This window comes from Mastomys coucha, unplaced genomic scaffold (genome assembly GCF_008632895.1).
Source record: "Mastomys coucha isolate ucsf_1 unplaced genomic scaffold, UCSF_Mcou_1 pScaffold8, whole genome shotgun sequence".
Taxonomy (NCBI): domain Eukaryota; kingdom Metazoa; phylum Chordata; class Mammalia; order Rodentia; family Muridae; genus Mastomys; species Mastomys coucha.
The window spans coordinates 21,142,618-21,162,639 of NW_022196914.1; the positions used below are offsets into that span (position 1 = coordinate 21,142,618).

General features: G+C 46.1%; 1 protein-coding gene across 1 annotated transcript in view; it reads left to right on the forward strand.

Moving 5' to 3' along the window:
- Positions 1-2,142: 2,142 nt before the first annotated feature.
- Myo10 (myosin X) overlaps positions 2,143-20,022 on the forward strand; it is a 201,052-nt gene continuing 183,172 nt past the window's right edge. The window contains exon 1 of the mRNA XM_031360245.1: positions 2,143-2,652. Within this exon, the coding sequence (XP_031216105.1) occupies positions 2,632-2,652 (21 nt within the window). The 5' untranslated portion in view covers positions 2,143-2,631. The remainder of the gene's footprint in view (positions 2,653-20,022) is intronic.

The following is a 20,022-nucleotide window of genomic DNA, read 5'->3' on the forward strand; positions in this document are numbered from 1 at the left end:
TGGGAACCAGTTCACACCCACACACTCCAACCAGCTCCCAAAATCATTTTTCTTGCAGAGATGTGTGCAGATTAATGTCATAATGGCATAATTGTCCAGCTGCCCTATCTGAACACAGCTGGTGGTAAAGCTCATTTGACTAAGCACTTTGGTTGTGTTGGAAATTGTTGACGTTTGTCCTGGCTCCATCTTAACCTTCCTTCAACCTCGTGTAAACCCCTGGAAGAAACCAGTCAAGTAGCATAGCACATGTATCATTAACTCGGTTATCCCTTGATTCTTCTCCCACCGAGGATACGAATGCTAATGAAATGCTTTGAGATACAATGCTTAAATTTCCAAATAAGAATTACTAAGATGGTTCTTGTGTTCAGCCATTTCATTCAGTCTGCGCCCAATACCCTTCCTCCACAAGCTTCGACTCTCCCAATTGCAGGGGAAGAGGACATCAAGAAAAAGCCAAATGTATTCAGGACAATGGCCGAACATAAGAAGCCATCAACAGGTAACTTGTTCAATCTAGAGGCTAAGATAAAGTTGTCCAGGGAGAGTGGAAAGTAAGAAGTCATTAGGAGAACTACTAAGACTAAAAGGCCAAGGAACTGGGAGCAAGAGGAGCCTGCAGAGAGAACTAAGGCCAAACCACGGGTTCAGAAATGATCCAGACATTTAATAGATTGATAACTGCAAACACAGCTGCTGAATACCAGCTAGTACTATTTAAAGTGTTTTGCATGCATTAATCTGACCCTGTACTGAGCTAGGCGCAATTATTGTTTTCACAGTGAAGGTAATGGAACAGAAACAAAAGTTTAAGTAATCTTGCTAAGATTTCCACAGCTGGTAAGGTTTGGAGTCGATATTTAATGTCCGGCCACCTGGCAACAGAGCCCACATTATCTACAATGTCCTTATAGCCTCTCTTCCAACATTTGGAATAAACCCAAAGAAGCAGGTACCTAACCAGGCAGGGTGCAAGCTTGGGATAGTGAAGGCTGTGTCATTTCCCAGAAAAACTCCCCTGGAAAGTATCTTTCTCAAACAGCTAGCAGTTGACAAATCCTTTAACCAGAACTTCTCAAGTCAGTTAGTTCATTGTTGTTCCCAGTAAGCTGCTAGACCACTGTGGCTCCTGAGTGAGTCTGACTACACCCAGCAGGTCGGTTCAAAGGGTTCATGGATCCAGGACTTGGATGACCTGGTCTTTGCTAAACGGCTACAGAAGGAAACCCCTGCGTTGTTGGGAGTTCTTTCTGCACTGGGCCAAGCACCACCTTTGGAGGGCCATCTGGACTCCTGTTAGGAAAGCAGACTTAGGAATCCCAAGGAGTCTGTGCTACAGGATCCCCAGATTCCTGGCCACAATAAAGCTGGAGGAGTTGTCTCGGTTAGAGCCAGGACTGAATCCTGGTGAACGAGAGCATTTGCCCATCTCCCATCTGTTCTAACCTCCTTTACGTCCAGAAAAAGAGGTTACAGTTTTAAGGTGCTACACGTCCCCTTCCAGTGTACAAAACATTTCCCTGCGACTATCACAAAACCGACTTGGAGCAGAGAAAATCGACACGGAAAAGCAGCTTTCAAAAGTTCAGATTCCTCTGTTTTCTGCTTCCTGTCCAGGGATCGCACAACGGTAGAGCCGCACTGATGAGATCCACGTGGAGCACGTTCTTGGGGTGTCTAACATTCACCGCCATGGGGCCTCTCTTCAATCCCGCGTAACTATCTAGTCTCTATAGCCAGAGGGAAGAGTCAAGTCATCTAATGGCGCCTAGGCCGTTGGCGAGAAGACCCAGGAGAAGCGCACCGCTCCAAGGATTCAAAGTGCATCTAGGTGGTAGCTGGGGAGCCCGTGAGCCGGCGCACTCAGGGAAGGCAGAGGGCAGGGCTCCTAGGGGCGGGGCCGTGCATCCGGTGGGCGTGGTTTGGGTGGTAGTTGGAAGAGGGCGCGGCATGTGGGAAGCCAAAGCAGGCTGTAGGCGGGGCTGCTATGGGCGTAACCAGGAGTCGAGTAGGTGGAGTCTTGTTGTAGTTGAGAGCGGGCGCTCAGTCTCCGCAGGTTGGAGGAGTTTCCGGGGGCGGGGCCAGGTCATAAGAGGCGTGGCTTTACTCATGGAGGCGGGGATTTATGTCGGGGGCGGGGCTCGAGGGCGGGGCGGACGGAGCACAGGAGTAAGAGAGAACCAGGAGCTAGCGAGAGCCGGCCGCGCCTGGGGCCGGAGTGCTCACCGTTGTTGGCTTGCTGGTGATCCGCAGTCCTCCACCCCACCCCCGCTGGAACTGAGCGCCCCCGGCGGAGCTCAGAGGGAGGCAGGCGCGTCGCCAGCCCCTTGCCGGCCCTCCCCCAGCCCGGGAAGAATGTGCCACCAGCTGTTCTCCGCCCGGGAGCACTTCGCCCAGAAGTGAGGAACTTGGAGGCAGGAGAGACAAAGGCTGCGGTTGGGACGGAGGAGGTCCGAGACGCGGACAAAAGGTGCGGAGGAGCAGCGGCGACTGGGGGATGGCAGCGCGGCGGCTCCGCGGGCTGGAGTCGCTCCGAGGCGCACCGTGACACGCGTGGCTTCCCGGGACCTGCGGCTGCGCTGACTTCCGCAACTGGAGCCGTGCCGGGAAGGTGCGGGCGCCGGAACAATGGACAGCTTCTTTCCCGAGGTGAGTGGCGGGGAGGACCTGGCCGAGACCGGGACTCGGACCGGCACACCGAGCGCTCCCCGGCGCCTGCGCGTCCCAGGAGGGGAAACTTTGTGGGAGTCTCCTGAAACCCCATTCCCTCCGCCGGCCCCGAGTCTCGGATGAGTAAGCCTAGGCAGGTTTGAGTTTGTCCTGCGCTCGCATGTCCCCGGGCGTGGGTGGCTATCTGACACTCCGCGCCAGGTGAGTCCCCGGGCGCCGGGTGGGGGAGAGCTGCGGGCCCAATGGCTCGGGTGCAGGAAACGCGGGTAAAAGGCGCAGCCGGGAGGTGCCTTGCTCCGAGAAAGGTCTGGGACTTCCTTTGCCGAATGTGCGGTCTTCCTGTGGCTTCCAGAGGAGCGGGCTAACGAAGTGTGAGCCGGCCGGCTGAGTCCACTCCGTCACTGCTTGCCCTGCCTCATTGGGCCTCCAAGTCTGGGGTCCGTACTTAACCAGCGCCGCTCAGGTCGGGTTTGCAGATAGTTCCAGAGTACGAGACCGAATGATCCTGTTTTTAATGCCTCCTTTTTTTTTTTTTTAATTTGGCAGATATTGAATTTGAGTTTAAATAAAATTCGTTTAGGGCAAACAATGCTTATTTTAGAAGATGAAACCGATGCCCGCTTTAGGGTCTTTGAGGGCGGGACACCACAGTTACTTGAGACGGGACTTGAAAGTTTCTCTTTCCCCCTGGGATGGTGAGTCGCTCTGTTTTCTTGGCACCAATTCCTTTCTTGGTTGTGTTTATTTAATAAATTCTGTTTAAGTTTTGAGGTTTGAAGTGGCTCAGAGTAAACTTAGCTGACTTTGAGGGAGGCTGGCGAGATTTTTGCTGAAAGTCAGGGTGATGTTTTGTGAATCCAGGACAGTCTTGGACTCTTCCAGCAAATCAGAGTGTTGAGAGTTTGCCTCCGTTTTAGCTAACTTGCTTTATCAGAGTTAATTGGCTATAGTGTTTCAAGGTCTGACGTTCACTTATTGTATTCTCAGACAGCTACTTATAATGGCCTCAGTGATGTACTGTAGAGTGGTCCAATTGACTTTTACCGGAGTGTTTGTCTCTGTCACCCTGAAAGATATTCTAGAAAGAAATTAACCATCCATCACTTAGAAGAAGAGAAATATATAGAAAATAGAGACCCCAGAAGTATATAGAAAATAGAGACTCCTTAATATTTTTTAATTCGTGGGCTTTTGTTTCATACCTGTAGGAAGGCAGCAGGACTTTTCAGTTGGCATACAACAGTAAATTACTGCTAGACTGGGTTTTTGGTTGCTTTTATCTATAAGAAAAATAAGGTTTTGTCTCTAGGGAAAATATTCCTTGACTTGGTGATCTTTTAGAAAATTTGTGTGTAGTTGTTGAGGGTCGACCAGGCTCCCTAATCCTGAGTTCCAAAGTCTTCCCTTGGGTAGAATTCTGCCCCCTAGTGTGAGTGGCAGAAACTTAACCCTAATCCTAACCCCAATTCCAATAACTTTTTACCTCTGTTCTCTGTGAGGAGATCTCCGTGACCAGAATAACACTGAAGTTGTCTTTACTGGTTGGTTGCCTATTTTCATCTTTCCTCTTTCTAGTGAAGAATCTTAACCCAAAGATTAGTAAGTTACTTAGACCAAGGTTGAAGAATGTATTACGGGATACACAGCCTTTCTCCTTTGATGCTGGTGACTGGTATTTCTGGGAGTTAAAAAAAAATATATATTTCAAATGCTTTTAATTTGCTGGCATGTTTATGTTATCATCATGATTTCTAGTGTTTATGTTACCATAGTGATTTCTAGTCAGCTGTCAGCATTCTGCCCTAAACATAACGGTGGGGCAGGTGAGAAAGCTAAACAGTAGTGTAGTGATTGGAGACACACTTCTAACATAGACACTTTTGCCTTAGTGTCACATAGTGTCCAAGAGCAGCTAGATTATAGGGACTGATAGAGTGTCCAAGGGCAACTAGCATATAGGAAATGATACAGGTCCAAAGGCAGCTAGCTTATATAGTGTCCAAGTGCAGCTATTATAGGCCTTCCTTCACACTGAGCAGTATTCTGCTCTTTGTTAACTTTTCTCTGTGATTTAGAGATAATGACCTGTTGCTTGTTAGCCAACAATTTGAAACTCATGCTAACAACTAAAAAATAAATTAACCGAGTGAGGCCTTACATGTGTGAGGCAGATAACAAGGAAGTAGGAAACACTTGTGACTCTGCGGCTGCTGCATAGACCTCCTTTGTCATTGGGGGCCAGGTACCTCTTTGCTGGAGGGGCTGTCCACACCCTTAGCACAGAGAGTGCTCATAGTATCTCTGACTTTCACTCACTCAATGCATGTAACCTTCCGTTCAACTTTCCACACCCCAGGATGTGTGCAGATGTTACTGAAGGTACTACAGCAACAAAACAACTCCCAGCTGAGCTGCCCTGAGAGAAGCAGTTGCCTCATGGTCCTAATTCCTGTGTGTGCTTCTTGTCTGCACTTGCCTGGTTTAACTGGGATCAAGCATCCTGTTAGGGGCCAGTGGCCAGGGAAGCTTGCAAGGCTTGTGCCAATCAGCTGACACTGCTGCCTTCAAAAATTCGCTCCAGGATTGGCGAAAGGGAGTGTGCCAAACTCCCCAGTCAAGTTTCAGTTTCTTCATGGCCTTCATTAAGTTTTTATGGCTTCTCTTGAGCTAATTGTGTGCGCACAAGCGTAGGAAAGTTTGTGTTTTCAGTGTTTTCTTGTGACGTTATTAAAAAGTTGACTTTAGGCAGAAACTAGGCTTAGGTATGTCTGTAACCAGAAGCAATTACGTACAATAAAACACACACACACACACACACACACACACACACACACACACACACACACAGTAAGTAGCAGAGGTTCAGCTACAAAAATGACAAGACTGTTGTGCAAAATCGTTGAGGTTTTTAGTGGGCTCTGTGTTCCTGTCCCCAGGGCCAAGGGCCTGTGGTTGTGTCTGGAATACAGTGGGGCGCCAAGCATTTCCAAAGAGCTCAGCTCTGCTTTTTATTTTAGGCAGAGGTGTGGCATAATGGCTTTCTGAGTACAAGATCTTGTGGGGATTAACAACTGCATAAATGGACACATTGATTTTCATACTAAATATATGGAGGTTGCACATACATAAATATAAATGTAGAAATCAGAGGATAATAATGTTTCAGGAGACCGCTTGTTAATGAACATATGGTAGATAAGCCTGTTTCTTATAATCTGGTTCAGTCTGGCTTTGAAGAAATTTAGCCCTAATGATGTTCAGAGGAGGGCTGCAGGTGTAAGTTAGTGGTAAAGGTCTGGAGTTTGAGACTCGACATTACACGCACAGACACACATACAGACACACTACACAGAGGCACACAAACATACATACACACTATACATAGATATACACACCACACACCCACAAACACATACCATACACACCACACACACAAATACACATATATACACCATACACATAAACACATATACATCATACACACAAACACATTGACCACACATATACAAACACAGACATACACACCATACACATAAACATATTACCCCCCTCCTCTCCCTCTCTCTCTCTCTCTCTCTCTCTCTCTCTCTTTCTCTTTCTCTCTCTCTCTCACACACACACACACACACATACACACACACACACACACTTCTGCTAGGCTTGGGAAGGCACCATGGCTTTAATTTTTACCTGGAGTTATTGAGGGAGCATTTTAAGCTAGATGTAGATCCCTCAAGCTCTTTTCTCCCACCTCTCTGACTAGTGTATTCTGTGTGCATGGGAGAGCTAGTGACATTTCTTGTTAGAAGAAAATGGAGACAGTGGTATTTTCTATCATCTCTTCCACCCCTTATCTGCTCCTAATGTGTGAAGGAGAAGTGCCAAGCACCTCTGTGTCCCACCAAATCTTGAGGGCTATAAGGTCTTTTGATAACATTAGCTGGGTCCTCCCTGCTTTGTTTCACAATGAGGTTATAGTCTCTGGCCTTGTCCAAATAGTCCTTAAGAATTTCCCTTGTCAAGTCTCCCCGACCCCATGTCCAGGACAGCAAAGCTGGAGGAACAGCTGCAGGCAGACAGTTGTTCTAGCCCAGAGTACTGAGCTCTTGATTAGGGGAGGCCAAGAAAGCCTGCCTCCCACATCACATGGCCTGATGTTCTAACTCAAAACCAGGCAGAAACCAATTTGGGCCAGGCCTGCAGTGTTTAACCAGAGCGGTAGAGACACAGGGCGGAGTTTGCCTTTCCAGCTCTAACTTCATTCAGTGGCTTCACTTTTGCGCACTCAAACCTTGAAATTTGCTCATCTGCTCTTGGGATTTGTAGGGTTGATGCGTTTCAAAAGTTTGGCCTCAGATTGACAGATATTTTCATGCTAAGAATTTGCAGGGGAGTTGGAAGAGCAAGCCCCCAGGGAAGCCTGTGTGTGGCTTGGTACCGTTTCCCCTGCCACGAGAGCACCGTGGAAAGGCAGTGAAAGCTTTCCATTCTTAGCATCGTCCACCCTGTGCCTACCACCTGTGGGATCCAAGCATCTGTGAGATCCCTGTGGTCAGCAGGCTTTCCAGGCCCTGACTGACAGTTAAGTGGGCGTTCTAGTGTCTGTCTTGCTTGGTTGTTAGGGAGATGTGTGGTTAGATTTACAAAGCATTACACGCGGTAGGTGGTGAATACTAGAAGTCAGATCAGAGCTATACTTAGAAGTCAAAATGTAGGCTGGACATGTGGCTCACTAGGTAGAGTCTTTGCCTCGCATGCCTGAGACCCTCCAGATAGGTCCCCCGTCACTTAGACAGGAAGTAGTGGCTGAGGCCTGCAGTCCAGATAGCAAAGTCAAAGTGGGAAGGTCATCCTCAGCTTCTTAGAAAGTTTGAGGCCACCCTGATGCATGAGATACCTGTGTAGATGAGGCAGTGAGGACAAGAAGAAAGGAGGAGGTGGCAGCAGAGGAAAAGGCCCTGATGCTAAGTGAAATTCCAGTACATGTGGCTGCTAGGAAAGCCTGGGACGCCACCCAAATTGATTCCTGGGTTGCTTGTATTGATTTGATTTGATTTTTTTTTTCTTTCAACCTGGAAACTTCTGGAAAATTCTGTTTTTCCATCTAGATGATAGGCTGTCCTTACAGCCATTCCAGGGTGACATATTGATCCCCAGCTGGTTTTCAAGCTTTCTAATCTTGTGACTCTGTTGCTGATCCCCACCACATGAGTTCTTACCTTCTGCTTGCTGCCGTGTGTGCACATTGGGTGGACGCCCTGCCTGCCTGCCCACGCCAGCAGGTCAGCTTCACAGCCAGCTCCCCGCTCAGGGAGACCCAGAGCCTATTCTCTCTCCCCTTGGTCTCTGGAGGAATTTGTTAGCTGGTGGCTTTGTATACTTCATATGACTTCCCACTTCTCAAACAAGTGAGCTGAACCATGAACAGGTTAGAGATCTTATGTATGAATAAATTCTGTTGCCTCAAGTGCGTAGAGAAGAAAGTCCTCAAGGGTGGGAGTTCACCTTTCAGTAGGAGGCAGTTTCCTCGAAAGGGCAGATTTAAAAAGAAGAAATATATATGTATATATTTATATATGTATATGTGTGTATATTTATATGTGAATATATACATACACACACACACATATATATATATGTACACACATACATATACACACATGTGTATATGATGTTTTGTTTTAGGACAAAGTAAGAAATAAGGGGAGATATTTCTGATCTTTCCTCCAATCATGAGACACTAGTTTTTGAGAGTTTCACACCACATTTTTTGTTTTGTTTTGTTTTGTTTTGCTTTTTGGAAGTGGGGGTTGATTTCTTTTCAAGAGAGGTTTTCTCTGTGTATCCCTGTCCTTGAACTTGATCTGTAGACCAGGCTGGCCTCAAACTCACAGAGATGGGATTAAAGGCGAGTACTATCACCTTCTAGCAAAGCCACGTGTTTTGATAATAATCACCTCCCCTCTGCCAACTCTTCCTTAATCCACACTCTGCTTTCCTATACACCCAGCTTTGTGCCTTTTTAAGAATTTAATTTAATTATATATGCTATAATCAATATTACTATAATGTGAATTTGTGCCATTTCTTAAGGCAAGTCCTTTGTGTTCTCAGCCCTCCTAAGACCCTGAGATAGCACCCAGAGGAACTGTTGCTTACTAGGCAAATGCTCCAGCCCAGAGCAAGGATTTCTTTTGTTTTCCATACTTCCTAGTGCTATTAAAATAATTTTAAAAACTGAAGCCAGAGGTTATTCAGCTAAAAAGTCTTTTTTGAGATGAGACCGTGACGATTTGTGCGTTGCCCAGAGAATAACATAGACACAAGTGTTTGGAGACTGCACCTGTGAGAGAGTCCTTTCCTTTCTAGCCATATACATTTAAATTTTTTTTAAAGATTTGCATTTATTTATTTATTTATTTTTGTTTTTTTGGGACAGGGTTTCTCTGTGTAGTCTTGGCTGACCTAGAACTCACTCTGTAGACCCGCTAGCTCCCATCTCAGAGATCTGCCTGCCTCTGACTCCTGAGTGCTGAGATTAAAGACGTGTGCCACCATCGCCTGGCAAACGCACATGCTTTGATATTTACCTCCCCTTTTATCCTTAATTCATTGCCCTATACATCCAACTTTGTATCTTTTTTTGTTTTTCAATCCTTCAAGGTCAACTTTGTGTTGGCAGGTATTCTTGGCCATGTGGTCTTCTACTGGAGTGTGGTTGCTTTACCAGTGGCTACATTCTTTGAGAAAACTGTCCCTCCCACTCCCAGCAGCTCACGGTTGTCAGTAGTTCTGTGTCTAGGAGTGGGATTGTGTGCCCAGCCCTCGGCTCCATGCTGGGATTTGGTCTGTCTTGGGCTTGAGCAAGCTTTGTACCTGCTGTCGTAACTGCTCTGAGTTCCATCTGTGCAGCTACCCCCATGCGTCCAGAAGATGATGTTTTCTTTTAGTCATCCACTGCCTCGGGCTCCCACACTCTTCACCCTTGTCTGCAATGAATCCTGAGCCTTCGGAGTGCAGTACAGTGCAGTCTATATATTCCCCTTAGGGCACCTTGGCCAGTAAAGGGCCTCTGTGTTAATCATCATCTACTGCAAAAACAAGCTTCTCGGGTGAAGATTGAGACTTGGATGCGTTGATCTCTGAGTATTGATGATAAGTCATTAGGAGACATGATAAGTCATTAGTTTGTCCATTTAGCAGCATCATAGTAGATTCTCCCGTAGAATGCATAACCTATCTTGTCATAGCTTCTTAGCCTGATAATGGGGCTAGGTAAAGGTTTCATCCTGTGGAATGGGACTTAGATACAATTAGGAGAGGTTGATAGGACTAGAGAGGTGGCTAGGTGGTTAAGATCACTGGCTGCTCTTAGTGAGGACCAGGGTTTAATTCCCAATAACCATATGACACTCTGCAACTCCAATTTTAGGAAGTCTGATGTCATCTTCCGGCCTCAGGGGCCTTTGCGCACATGGTATGCAAATATATACCTATAGGCAAAACACCTATATACATAAGATTTTAAGAAAGAAAGGTGGTTGGTTACTCCCATGGTGCTCATGTCACTGATGCACTGATGGGTGTGTGTTCTTAGGCCTGGCAGTATGGTAGTTTGTCACTCTTCTCCAGGAGCTTGGAAACCTTGCCAACACTTCCCAGCACTCCAAAAGCTAGGCAGTAGGGAAAAGTTTCCAGGTCTTGTACCAGCTTGATTTGGCCATGTTCTATTATTCAAGAGATAACGTCCTCAGCAATAGGGTCTTACCATCAAGTTCTGGAGTGTAACCAAGAGGAGTGGCAATCGTTGTAATGTTTGGGGGCGTGTGGGGCCTCACTGGCCAACAGTTCCGAAACAAGCAGCTTATATCTGACATTGGGTCGTTTATTGTTAGCTTCTAGCGTATGGTAGGGGCATTGATGTTCTGTATGGGAGAAAGCTGTTTAAACCTTTTGTGTATGTATGTAAAGCTTGTATAGCAGTAGGATTCCATAAGTCACTTTCAAGGTGTCTGGTGTTATTTATCCCTTCCTCTACTCCGTCCTCTATTCTGTCTTCCATGGCCACAGCCCAATTTAACCTTCTTCTTCCATTATTATTTGTTAACCCTTTATACTAAGGCATTCTATCTCCCCTCCTTTGTTTTTATTTTTGTGTATGTTGTGTGTCTCTACAGATGTCATGTGTATGTGGACACACCACAGAGGGCAGAAGAAGGTGCTGGGTCCCCTAGTGATGGAGCTGTAACCAATTGGGAGCTAGACAGGCATGCTGAGAAGCAAACTTGGCTCCTCTGGAAGTGCAGCAATCACTTTTAACTTCGTTCAGCTAATCTCTCAGCCTCCTAAGACATTTCGTTTATTTGAGCATGCAGACGTGAGTGGTAATATGTCACAGCACATGTTTAGAGGTCAGAACAACTTGTGGAAGTTGATTGTCTTTCAACCATGTGGGTCCCGGGGTTTAAACTCAAATGGACATCCAGTGCAAGGAGACATTTCCAGGTGTTGGGTCTAACTACCGTAGCTGTGTTCTTTTGGCAGACACATCAGTTCCACAGCCCTTTTTTAGGGTGCCGAGAGCTGTCTGCTTTCATAACAGCACACGAACCTCTTTTTGGTACCTAGCTCATTGCATGCTTGTCTGATTATTTCTTGAAGATGAAATTTTGCAGGCATGAATGTGTGTGATCAAAGGTTTTACCCAATTTTACTTGGGCTCTCTGACTTCATAAGCCTAATGAAAAGTGTCAAGGTCACTTGTAGGAGGCACCGATGAGCCACTGGCACGATGTATTTATGAGCCGGGGGCTTTTGTAGCTTCTCGTTAGAATGAGTAAAGTGTACAGCTTGGTGGGGGAAGTAAGCACAGGATCCTAGATTTATGCTTCCACATCTGCCTCTTCAGTTTTCCTTGCTTAATTAAGAGCAAAGCTATTGATCGGCCTACCCGTCTCCCTGTCTGGGCGTGATTACTGGTGTTCATTTGAGGCCAGAGGATCACAGGAATCACGATATATATTTTCTGGGTATACGTTTGAAGAATTGTTTAGATAGCCTTTTAATTTTCTTTCCTTTGCCTTGTCCTGTCTTCAGAGATAACCATGGTCAAGATTGTTTTTGTGATTGCAGTTTTAATTTGGGGACTTAAATAATCACGAGTGTGTGTGTGTGTGTGTGTGTGTGTGTGTGTGTTGAAGACACAGGTGTGTTTAAGTTCATTATTTATTAACTCGGAAAGTCTTTCTATGGACGCTGAAATCAAAGTGTTGAGACACCCTACGTCTAACAGAGCTACCATTGTTTTTCCTGAGGCTCAGCTCCTGTTCATTCCCGCCCACACTTTGTTGTACAGATGTGACAGCAGAGGACTCAGCAGGGTGAAGGTGAAAGAAGCTGGTCCTCAGTCCTCACCTTGACTGGCCTCCGTTTACTGCTGTGTAAGAGGGCAGTCACTCTTAAAACCCGCATGTGCATGTGATACGCTAACAAGTCCCAGAACCAGAACCTCGGACTGGTTTCCATAATTCTTGTCTCTCATTAGAAGATTTACTGGTGTAAGCCAGAGCTAAGGGCCAAGGTAGCTTTCTTGTAGTTTCCAGTTTCAAATTTCTGGGTGTATTCAGATCTTTCCAACTCTGGCATTGTAGACATTACTAAGGGCGGGGCCAGCTGCCCTATTTGTAGTAGGGCTTTTAACCTCATTGCTGATCTTTCAATTACTGGGTGTTGGTATCCCCAACTCCCTGATTTGTGACAACAAATGTTTCCAGATTCTTTTTTTTTTTCCACAGAGAACAACTGTCATCTAATTGTCGCATAAGCAATGTTTCCCTAATGCTTGAGGGTAAGATGGTGCTTGGTGAAGGGACCCATGGGAGAATACCCATGCCAGGGTCCCGTGACACTAAGGGACCGCAGTGCTCTATCCCTTCTGTTCTGTTGCAGATTAAACTCCGTGGCATGGAGCCTTTTCTCATGGCTTTGGGGTATGTGGGACAACCACACCTAGCCAGTGCTGCAGTTTATTCTTATGGGGGCTGCATTCGACCTTGGGTGTCAGCCTTTGTGTTTGCATTTACATTTGTGCCCTATGGACATTTGAGTCGCACTTGTAATTCCTGTTCAGCTGGGCCTCTGCCCCAGGCATCATCTTGTTCCCCCATGGGTCCCTTCACCCATCTCTCTTTTACTTATATCCTGCCCCTCTGGCATTAAGGAACTATCACTGACTATCACTGAGCAATTACTCTACAGTTGTTCTCTGTGTGAAAAAGAGGATCACATTTCCTCAAAAGTCCTAGGTCCTCAACTTGTGTGTTTGGAGTTTCATTCCGATGTCTTGAAAATAATGAAACCCAGGCTTAGCATCTGCTCAACGAGCTAGGCGTGTAGCTCAGTGGTAGATTGCTTGCCCAGTCTTGTCAGGCTCAAGGTTCGGTCCCTATTGCTACAAAACAGTTTATAAAATGCCCCTGGGTACAGGAGGCCCTTCCTTTTACTTGTCACCTGGTATCCCTTGTGGTGACCTTTTATGTGACAATAGTTCAGTATCAAAGCTGAAGCTCAGCACCCAAGTGATAGTTCAGGTGCTGGCTGGAGACCTCACTGAGATTCCCTGGTTCATAGACACTCCTTTCCGTGTGCACACGCTGCTGTGTGCAGCTCCAAGCTGTGTTTCCCAGTGTCTCGGTGGGACACTTTATGACAGTCCCTTAGGGACTCCTTATCATCCCTTTGTCCCTTTCCTTCCTCCCCCCATTTTCCTTCTCTAAAATCTTGTCACCCGAGATAGTCATATAAATGAATCCAGACAGAGCAACATATATCCTTGCTATGGTTCTGTTTTGAGACAGTCTCCTGGAGCCCAGACGGACCCACTGCCTTGCTGTGTAGCCAAGGATGACCTCGAACTCCTGGTTTTCCTGCCTCCCCCTTCCCAGTGCTGGGCTTACAGGTATGTGCCACAGACACCAGTGAGTGCTGAACCTGGGAGCTTGGCTTCTTTCCATCATTGCCCTTTGACCGGCTTTCAGGGTCTGTGGCGACAAGTCTGTCCTGGATTAGTGTTGAGTATAAGCTGTATTCAGACACATGTTAACCTCAGCTGCTGTTAGCCAAGCCCGTTCTCTGACAGTTGCTTTCCTGTCATCCTTGTCTTGTCTCTTGGCTGTTCAAAGCTCACATTTCATGCCTGTCCTAAGTAAGTGTTATTGTGAAAGAACTATTTGAGGTCTGACTTTATTTTTCAGATATTTTTTTAAAAAATTAAATTTATTTCAGTTTTTTAAAATGAGCTATGGTGTATAATGTGTGCTGCTTGGCACAAACGTGCTGTGGTACAAATGTTGAGGTGTAAGGGTGTCTCTGTGGACTCGGGTTTCTTCTTCCACCTGTGTGTGGGAATGGAACTTAGCTTGTCAGGTTTACACCGCAGGCACTTGTGCCCACTGAGCCATACCTCTGGGCCTACATTTCCTCGAATACTTTGAAGTACATTTTCTATTAGAATGCGTGATCATCATTTTACAATGCAGAAATCCCTAGTCTGAGTTTCCCTCCTCTGGGACAGGTTCATCATGAAACGCCATGAATCTGTGTGGCCAGGCTCTTGGGATTGGGCCCAGGCATCCTCAGTGTCATAGTCCCAGTCCAGTCCAGTTCCACATGACATGGCCAGTTAAGTAAGTGGCTTAACTGCCATTTGCGGTGCGTGAGAGAGACATTGCTGGACCCAGAACAAAGTACACCAAGACATTTCTGTCCCCCAACAGTGGTCACAGTTGGATTGAGACAAATAGGTCTTTTTTTTTTTTTAAACCGGACCTTCAAGGACATTCAGACTTCCTTTGTTCTGGTGGCAGTGAGGGCCTTAGCCTGGTGAAATGGTTTGGCCAGAAAAACTAGACTGTGTGACTGACAGACTCCACCCCAAGGCCTTGGCCCTCTGCCGGAAGCAAAGGCTTCTACCAATGTGTGCTCCACTGGAAACCTAGGCAGAGCTCGTGAGTGAGTAAGGTGCTTGTGAGCGGAAGATGGACTAGGGCTCAGGAGATTCTCCACGTTCCTCTCACCCTGCTTCTTGCCTGTGTCGGAGGAATATCACTGATGACAGAGTCTGCTGTGGAAACTAGGGAGCAGTGTCTCTGGAAATCTCTTCCCAAACAGGGGCTTTTCCTGCCACTTCTTCCGGCTTCTGGACCATGCTTTGAGAAGAGCTATGTTTGATGCAAAAGACAGAACAAAGTAAAACTCTGAGGAGAGGAGAGATAAACCACACAGGAGGGCATGCTCTCTAAAACTTTTCAGTGTCCCGGCTGAGGGCCACCTGGTCCACAGCATGGGGCTGTCCCTGTCTTTCTCAGTCCTGTCCTGGGACTCTGCCCTGCTTGCTTCCTTCCTGTGTGTTCTTGAGCCAGCTTGCTGTACCTCCTCCCTTGACCCCTCATCTTGCTTCCTTCTCTTTATAATCAGGCTGTGCAGAGATTGGCCCTGAGCCCTGGGGGAACACCGTGTGTTGCCCTCTCACCACCAAAGTTGAATGCCGAAGTCAAGGCAAGGAATTTCCCTTAAGAGTGGGCGCTTGCTGTTCTTTGTTTTTCTAAGGGTGGGGGTGTGTGGGGTGGGTATGTCTGCATTTGAGCCTGAGTATGTGCCTGCGTGTGTGGTGTGTGTTTGGTGTCTGGGAAGCAGGTCTGTAGCTGAGATAAAGGCTTTTAGTTAAGTCTGACTGTATAGTTAAGTCTAATATGCATTCAGTCATCCCCTGGTGTGTATGAGACATTGGTTTTAGAACTGCCTTTTTGTCCCCTATGACAACAAAAGTGATGGTGCTTAAGCCCCTTCACATAACTGTACATAGTCCCCTGTTTATAAAACGTATGTGCTGTTTTTCATGTATGCTTTTTAGGTAGTCTTAATTAGAAAGGCCTATTTTTCACCTTATAGTAGAACCAATGGCAGAACCATTGACTACAGAAGGTTGTAGATGTGCCTCTTGGAGGGTTACTATTGCTGTGAAGCATCTTGCGGGGATGTGGGGGGGAGGGGGAAGGGTTTATTTTGCTTACTATATGCATTGAGGAAAGCCAAGGCAGGAACTCAAACAGTGTGAGAACCAGGAGGCAGGAGTTCATGCAGAAGCCATGGAGTAGTGCCGCTTACTGGCTTGCTCCTCATGGCATGCTCAACCTGCTTTCCTAGAGAACCCAGGACTACCAGGTGTGGAACCTTCCCTCCTCAATCACTAATTAAGAAAATGTTCTCCAGGCTTGTGTAAAGTTCAGTCTTAGGAGGGCTTTTCACAATTGAGACTCCCCTTCTCTGATGACTCTAGCTTGTGTCAAGTTGACCTAAAAAGCCAGCACAGTGCTTATGGGTGTGTGTAGGATGGGAAGTCTCTCAGCAAAGCTGCGTTGTCTCCTCAGTTCAGAGTGTTCAGCAGGCAGCACCTTGTGCTGCTTGTGTTTTCTGAGAAGATAAAACTCAGAAGGGCACCTCCCCACCGTTTCCCACGTTCTTGCCTTGGTAGGATGGGGGTCATCAGAATACTGTTTTGACTGCCATAAGATCTGTATTTCCTTAAGACTTTTGTAAGTCAGGGAGCGTCTCAAAAGTTGGTGCCAGGTTCAACTTTCAAGGCCCTGAAGGTCAGGCACAGCCCATAAATTTTGGCTTTAGTTCCCTTCAGACCCGGAGACCCACGGAAGGTCTCCTTTTTCTCCCAGTGATAAAGCTTTGTCAGCTGTAGCCATTTCTTTCTGGCCTTGGGGCAGATTTGGTAAATTAACTTTCTATGTGGTAGGTTTTGTAATCGCGTGTTGTCAGGCTCACTTGCACAAGCGAGAGAACCCTTTTCATCTGCAGAAGCTGGGATCCCCTTCTCAACATCTCCTGTATCTCAGGTTGGCCTCAGGTTTGCCGAGTCACTCCTGGTGACACATCTTGATCATCCTGCCTCCACCTCCCAAATGCTGCTGTTACCGGTGTACACATCTGGGAATTGTGGCAGGCAGGCACTTTGTGAGCTAACCTACGTCTTCAACTTTATTATTATTTATTTTTTTCTCAAGAGATCAGGAGAAAGAGAGTGTCAGGAAACAGTAGGGTTGTTTTTGTTTTAGTTTTCATTTTTTAATCAGTGTGCAATTTATACTTGTTGCTTCAGTCTGCCCATCTGATGCTTCTTGTTGGCTTTGTCTTGGAAGTGACATGTAGCTGTCTCTCCGTCTTGGGGCTTTTAGTCGGCCCAGGTCTTCTTCACCGGGGCTGGATAGAAGTTGACTTAAGGAAGTTTAATGGTTGTTTCAATAAAGCCACTCTGGAAAACAATCCTGCTTTCACAAATGTGAGATTTTAAAATAACAAATGGCCTGCATTTAAACCAACTTGTCAGTGCTGCGCGTGCCTCAGTGAAGGTGATGGTGCCCAGCACTTGTTCATCGTAAGGAGTGCAGATTTTATGTTTTAAAGCTGCCTTGGTGGGTAAGAACACTCTGCAACCATGAGGACCAGAGTTCACCTACAAAAAATAGTAGGCATGGCAGCACATGCCTGTAACACCCATATTGCCAGGCAGACACCGGTGGAACCCTACGAGCTCTCTGATTAGACAGCTCCGCTGAAATAGCAAGCTTCTTTGAAGCTATAAGGCGGGAAGCCATAAAGGAACACCTCCCATCTGGCTCTGGCTTGTGTGTGCACTATTTGCTCACACCACTGAGGTTTCTTCATGGCCTCCAGTTTCCCATGGTTCTCTGCTCTTGTACTCTTCTGACTTGCATTGTTCCTGGTTTCTTTGGCAGCCTTTGTAGCCTCTAGCTGCTGTTGCACTGGAGACTCTCCTACTCTTTGCTCAACTATTTCAGCCTCACTGGAAGTCTCTTCCAGGCCTCCAAGGCTAGTGTGGAGTCTCTGAGTGACCTGAACTGTAGCTCAATGGTATACAGCTTGTCTTTCATGTCTTGAGGCCCCACATTTGACCCCCAATATTGCTAGAAAAGAAAAATGAACACCAACAGTAAGGAAACCATGAAGTCTCTTGAGTGTACACAGCCCTTCTGGAGTCTCTGCTAGCGCACAGGTTTTAAAGCGGCTAAGATTGCCTGGATGACCAACTCCAAGAACTGGCTGCTTAATTAGCAGCCCCTGAAGCCTTGGTGAGGATGTCAGGGGTGAACTGGTGTTTGCTGCCATCCAGGATGGTCCTTCACAAGTGGGAGCAGCTTCTTCAGTGCAGACATTGCAAATCTCAGCAAGTGCAGTGGCAGCCGCTCCTGACCCAGCTTTCTTCTGTCTTAGGTGGCTGCTTGGCTCTGCTCTTGAGCAACTACCATCATGGCGGGATGGGAGATGGCAGATTTGGGAGGCACCTTGACACTTCAACTGTCTGTATTTTACGGCTCCCATGAGAAAACCAAACCAAACCATAAAGGACTACTTTATAGAGATTTAATATTCAGTTAGCTTTTTTTTTTTCCAGTTTGTTCTTAAGGCTTGATCAGTCTTAAGTTTCAGTTGTGTTTTTGTGGATAATAGCAGTTCTCGATCTGGAGTGATTTGCACTGGAGTGATTGAATTTAGCAATATTTGAAAACAGTTGTGTTTGTTGACACAGATGTGGGAAGGGACGGCTGGTATCTGCTGGGTAAGAACCACAGATATGCCGAGCATCCTCAACTTCACAGGACCGTGCAACAGTGTGCACTAGCTTGGTCCAAATGTTTCCTAAGACCCTACTCTTTTCTGCTTTGGTCTCTCACTATCTCAATAAAAACATCCTGCTGAAGTGATTTCCCAGTTTCCCAGAGTGTTTTTCCTGGGGCGTGTGGATTATGTAGTCTTCAGACTCTTATTAACTTTAATAATATTGTTATGTATGTTATGATGATATATTTCTAGATCAATGGATATCTTAATTCTCTTTGCGTCTAAACTGACTCTTGTGATAGTTGTGAACAGGTGAGCTATAACAGTATGTTTAATTGGATCTTGAGGACACTAAATTGGGCACAGCGTCACCAATCTGGCAAGTGTTTTCTGAGGAGAGTGAAGGAGAGCAGGGGGCATCAGCAAGCTCCATTCTTCACAGTAGAGTTCTTTTTGTTTTGTTTTGTTTGTTTGTTTTTGCTGTTTGCTTATTGTAGTTAGTTACCAAGCACCTAGGTTACCTCCCCTGACCTTGTAAGAGGCAGGCACTTCAAGTGTGTCCAGTGAGCGCTGGTGGTAAGCTCCACCCCTCTGCCTTTCCTCGTCTCCCAGTTTTGATGAGTGAGTGTGGGATTTTTGCTTCTGCTTCCTTTTCACCAAGCATGGTTTTACTGCCAGCCACAGTAATGAGTCACTTGGAAAGGCAGCTGCTGACTCTGTGGGCAACACTCCTGTTTGCTAAAGTAAGAGGAAGATGACTCCCAAGTTCACACCCACATTCACTCCTGAGTTCACACCCATAACTACTTTCATCAGGTCCTCAGGCCGGAGGCAGGCAGACTTAAGTTGGAGCCTCTTAAGTGTCCCCATTTAATTTGTAGCTTAGTGGGAGTTCTTTCTGTACGTATCTCTGCCAGGTTTCTGTCCACCAGGCGAAGACTATAATAATTTAACCTTACTTTTTTTATGAAAAGGAAGACTGTGTGTGTGCGTGCGTGTGCGTGCGTGCGTGCGTGTGTGCACATATGTTTGCATGTACTTGTGGAGGCCTGAAGAGGGCATCAGATCCCCTGGCGCTTGATTACAGGCTCCAACATGAGTACTGGGAAGTGAACTTGTATCCTCTGGAAGGGAAGCAAATGCTCTTTAACCACTGAGCCGGCTGGCCAGCTCCCTAATCTGGTATTTCCTGACTTTGCAAAGTGCTGTAAATCACATCTTTTGTATATCATTTGTGTATTAGATTAGTTTCTTTTATGTTGCTGCAATAAAATACCCTGATAAAAATAATTTAATGGAGAAAGGGAGGGATTTTTTTACACATAAAATAAAATTTAATAAAAAAAAAAAAAAAAAGAAAGAGAGAGAACAATTATTATTGCCACATCTTTGGCTTCCTCAGTAAATATGAAAGTGACCAGGATAATCCCTGTTTATAACAATATTTCAGATATCTAGTGTGAGTTTGATAACAGGAAATTTGAAAAGCTGGAGAGATAGTTCAGTGATAAGAGCACTTACTACTCTTCCAGAGGAACCATGTTCAGTTCCCAGCACCATGCTGGACAACTCCCTATTATTCCAGCTCCACTAGATCTAATACCTGTGGCATTAAAGATTCTTTTTTTTGAAATTTTATTAGATATTTTCTTTATTTACATGTCATACGATATCTCCTTTCCCAGTTTCCCCTCAAAAAAA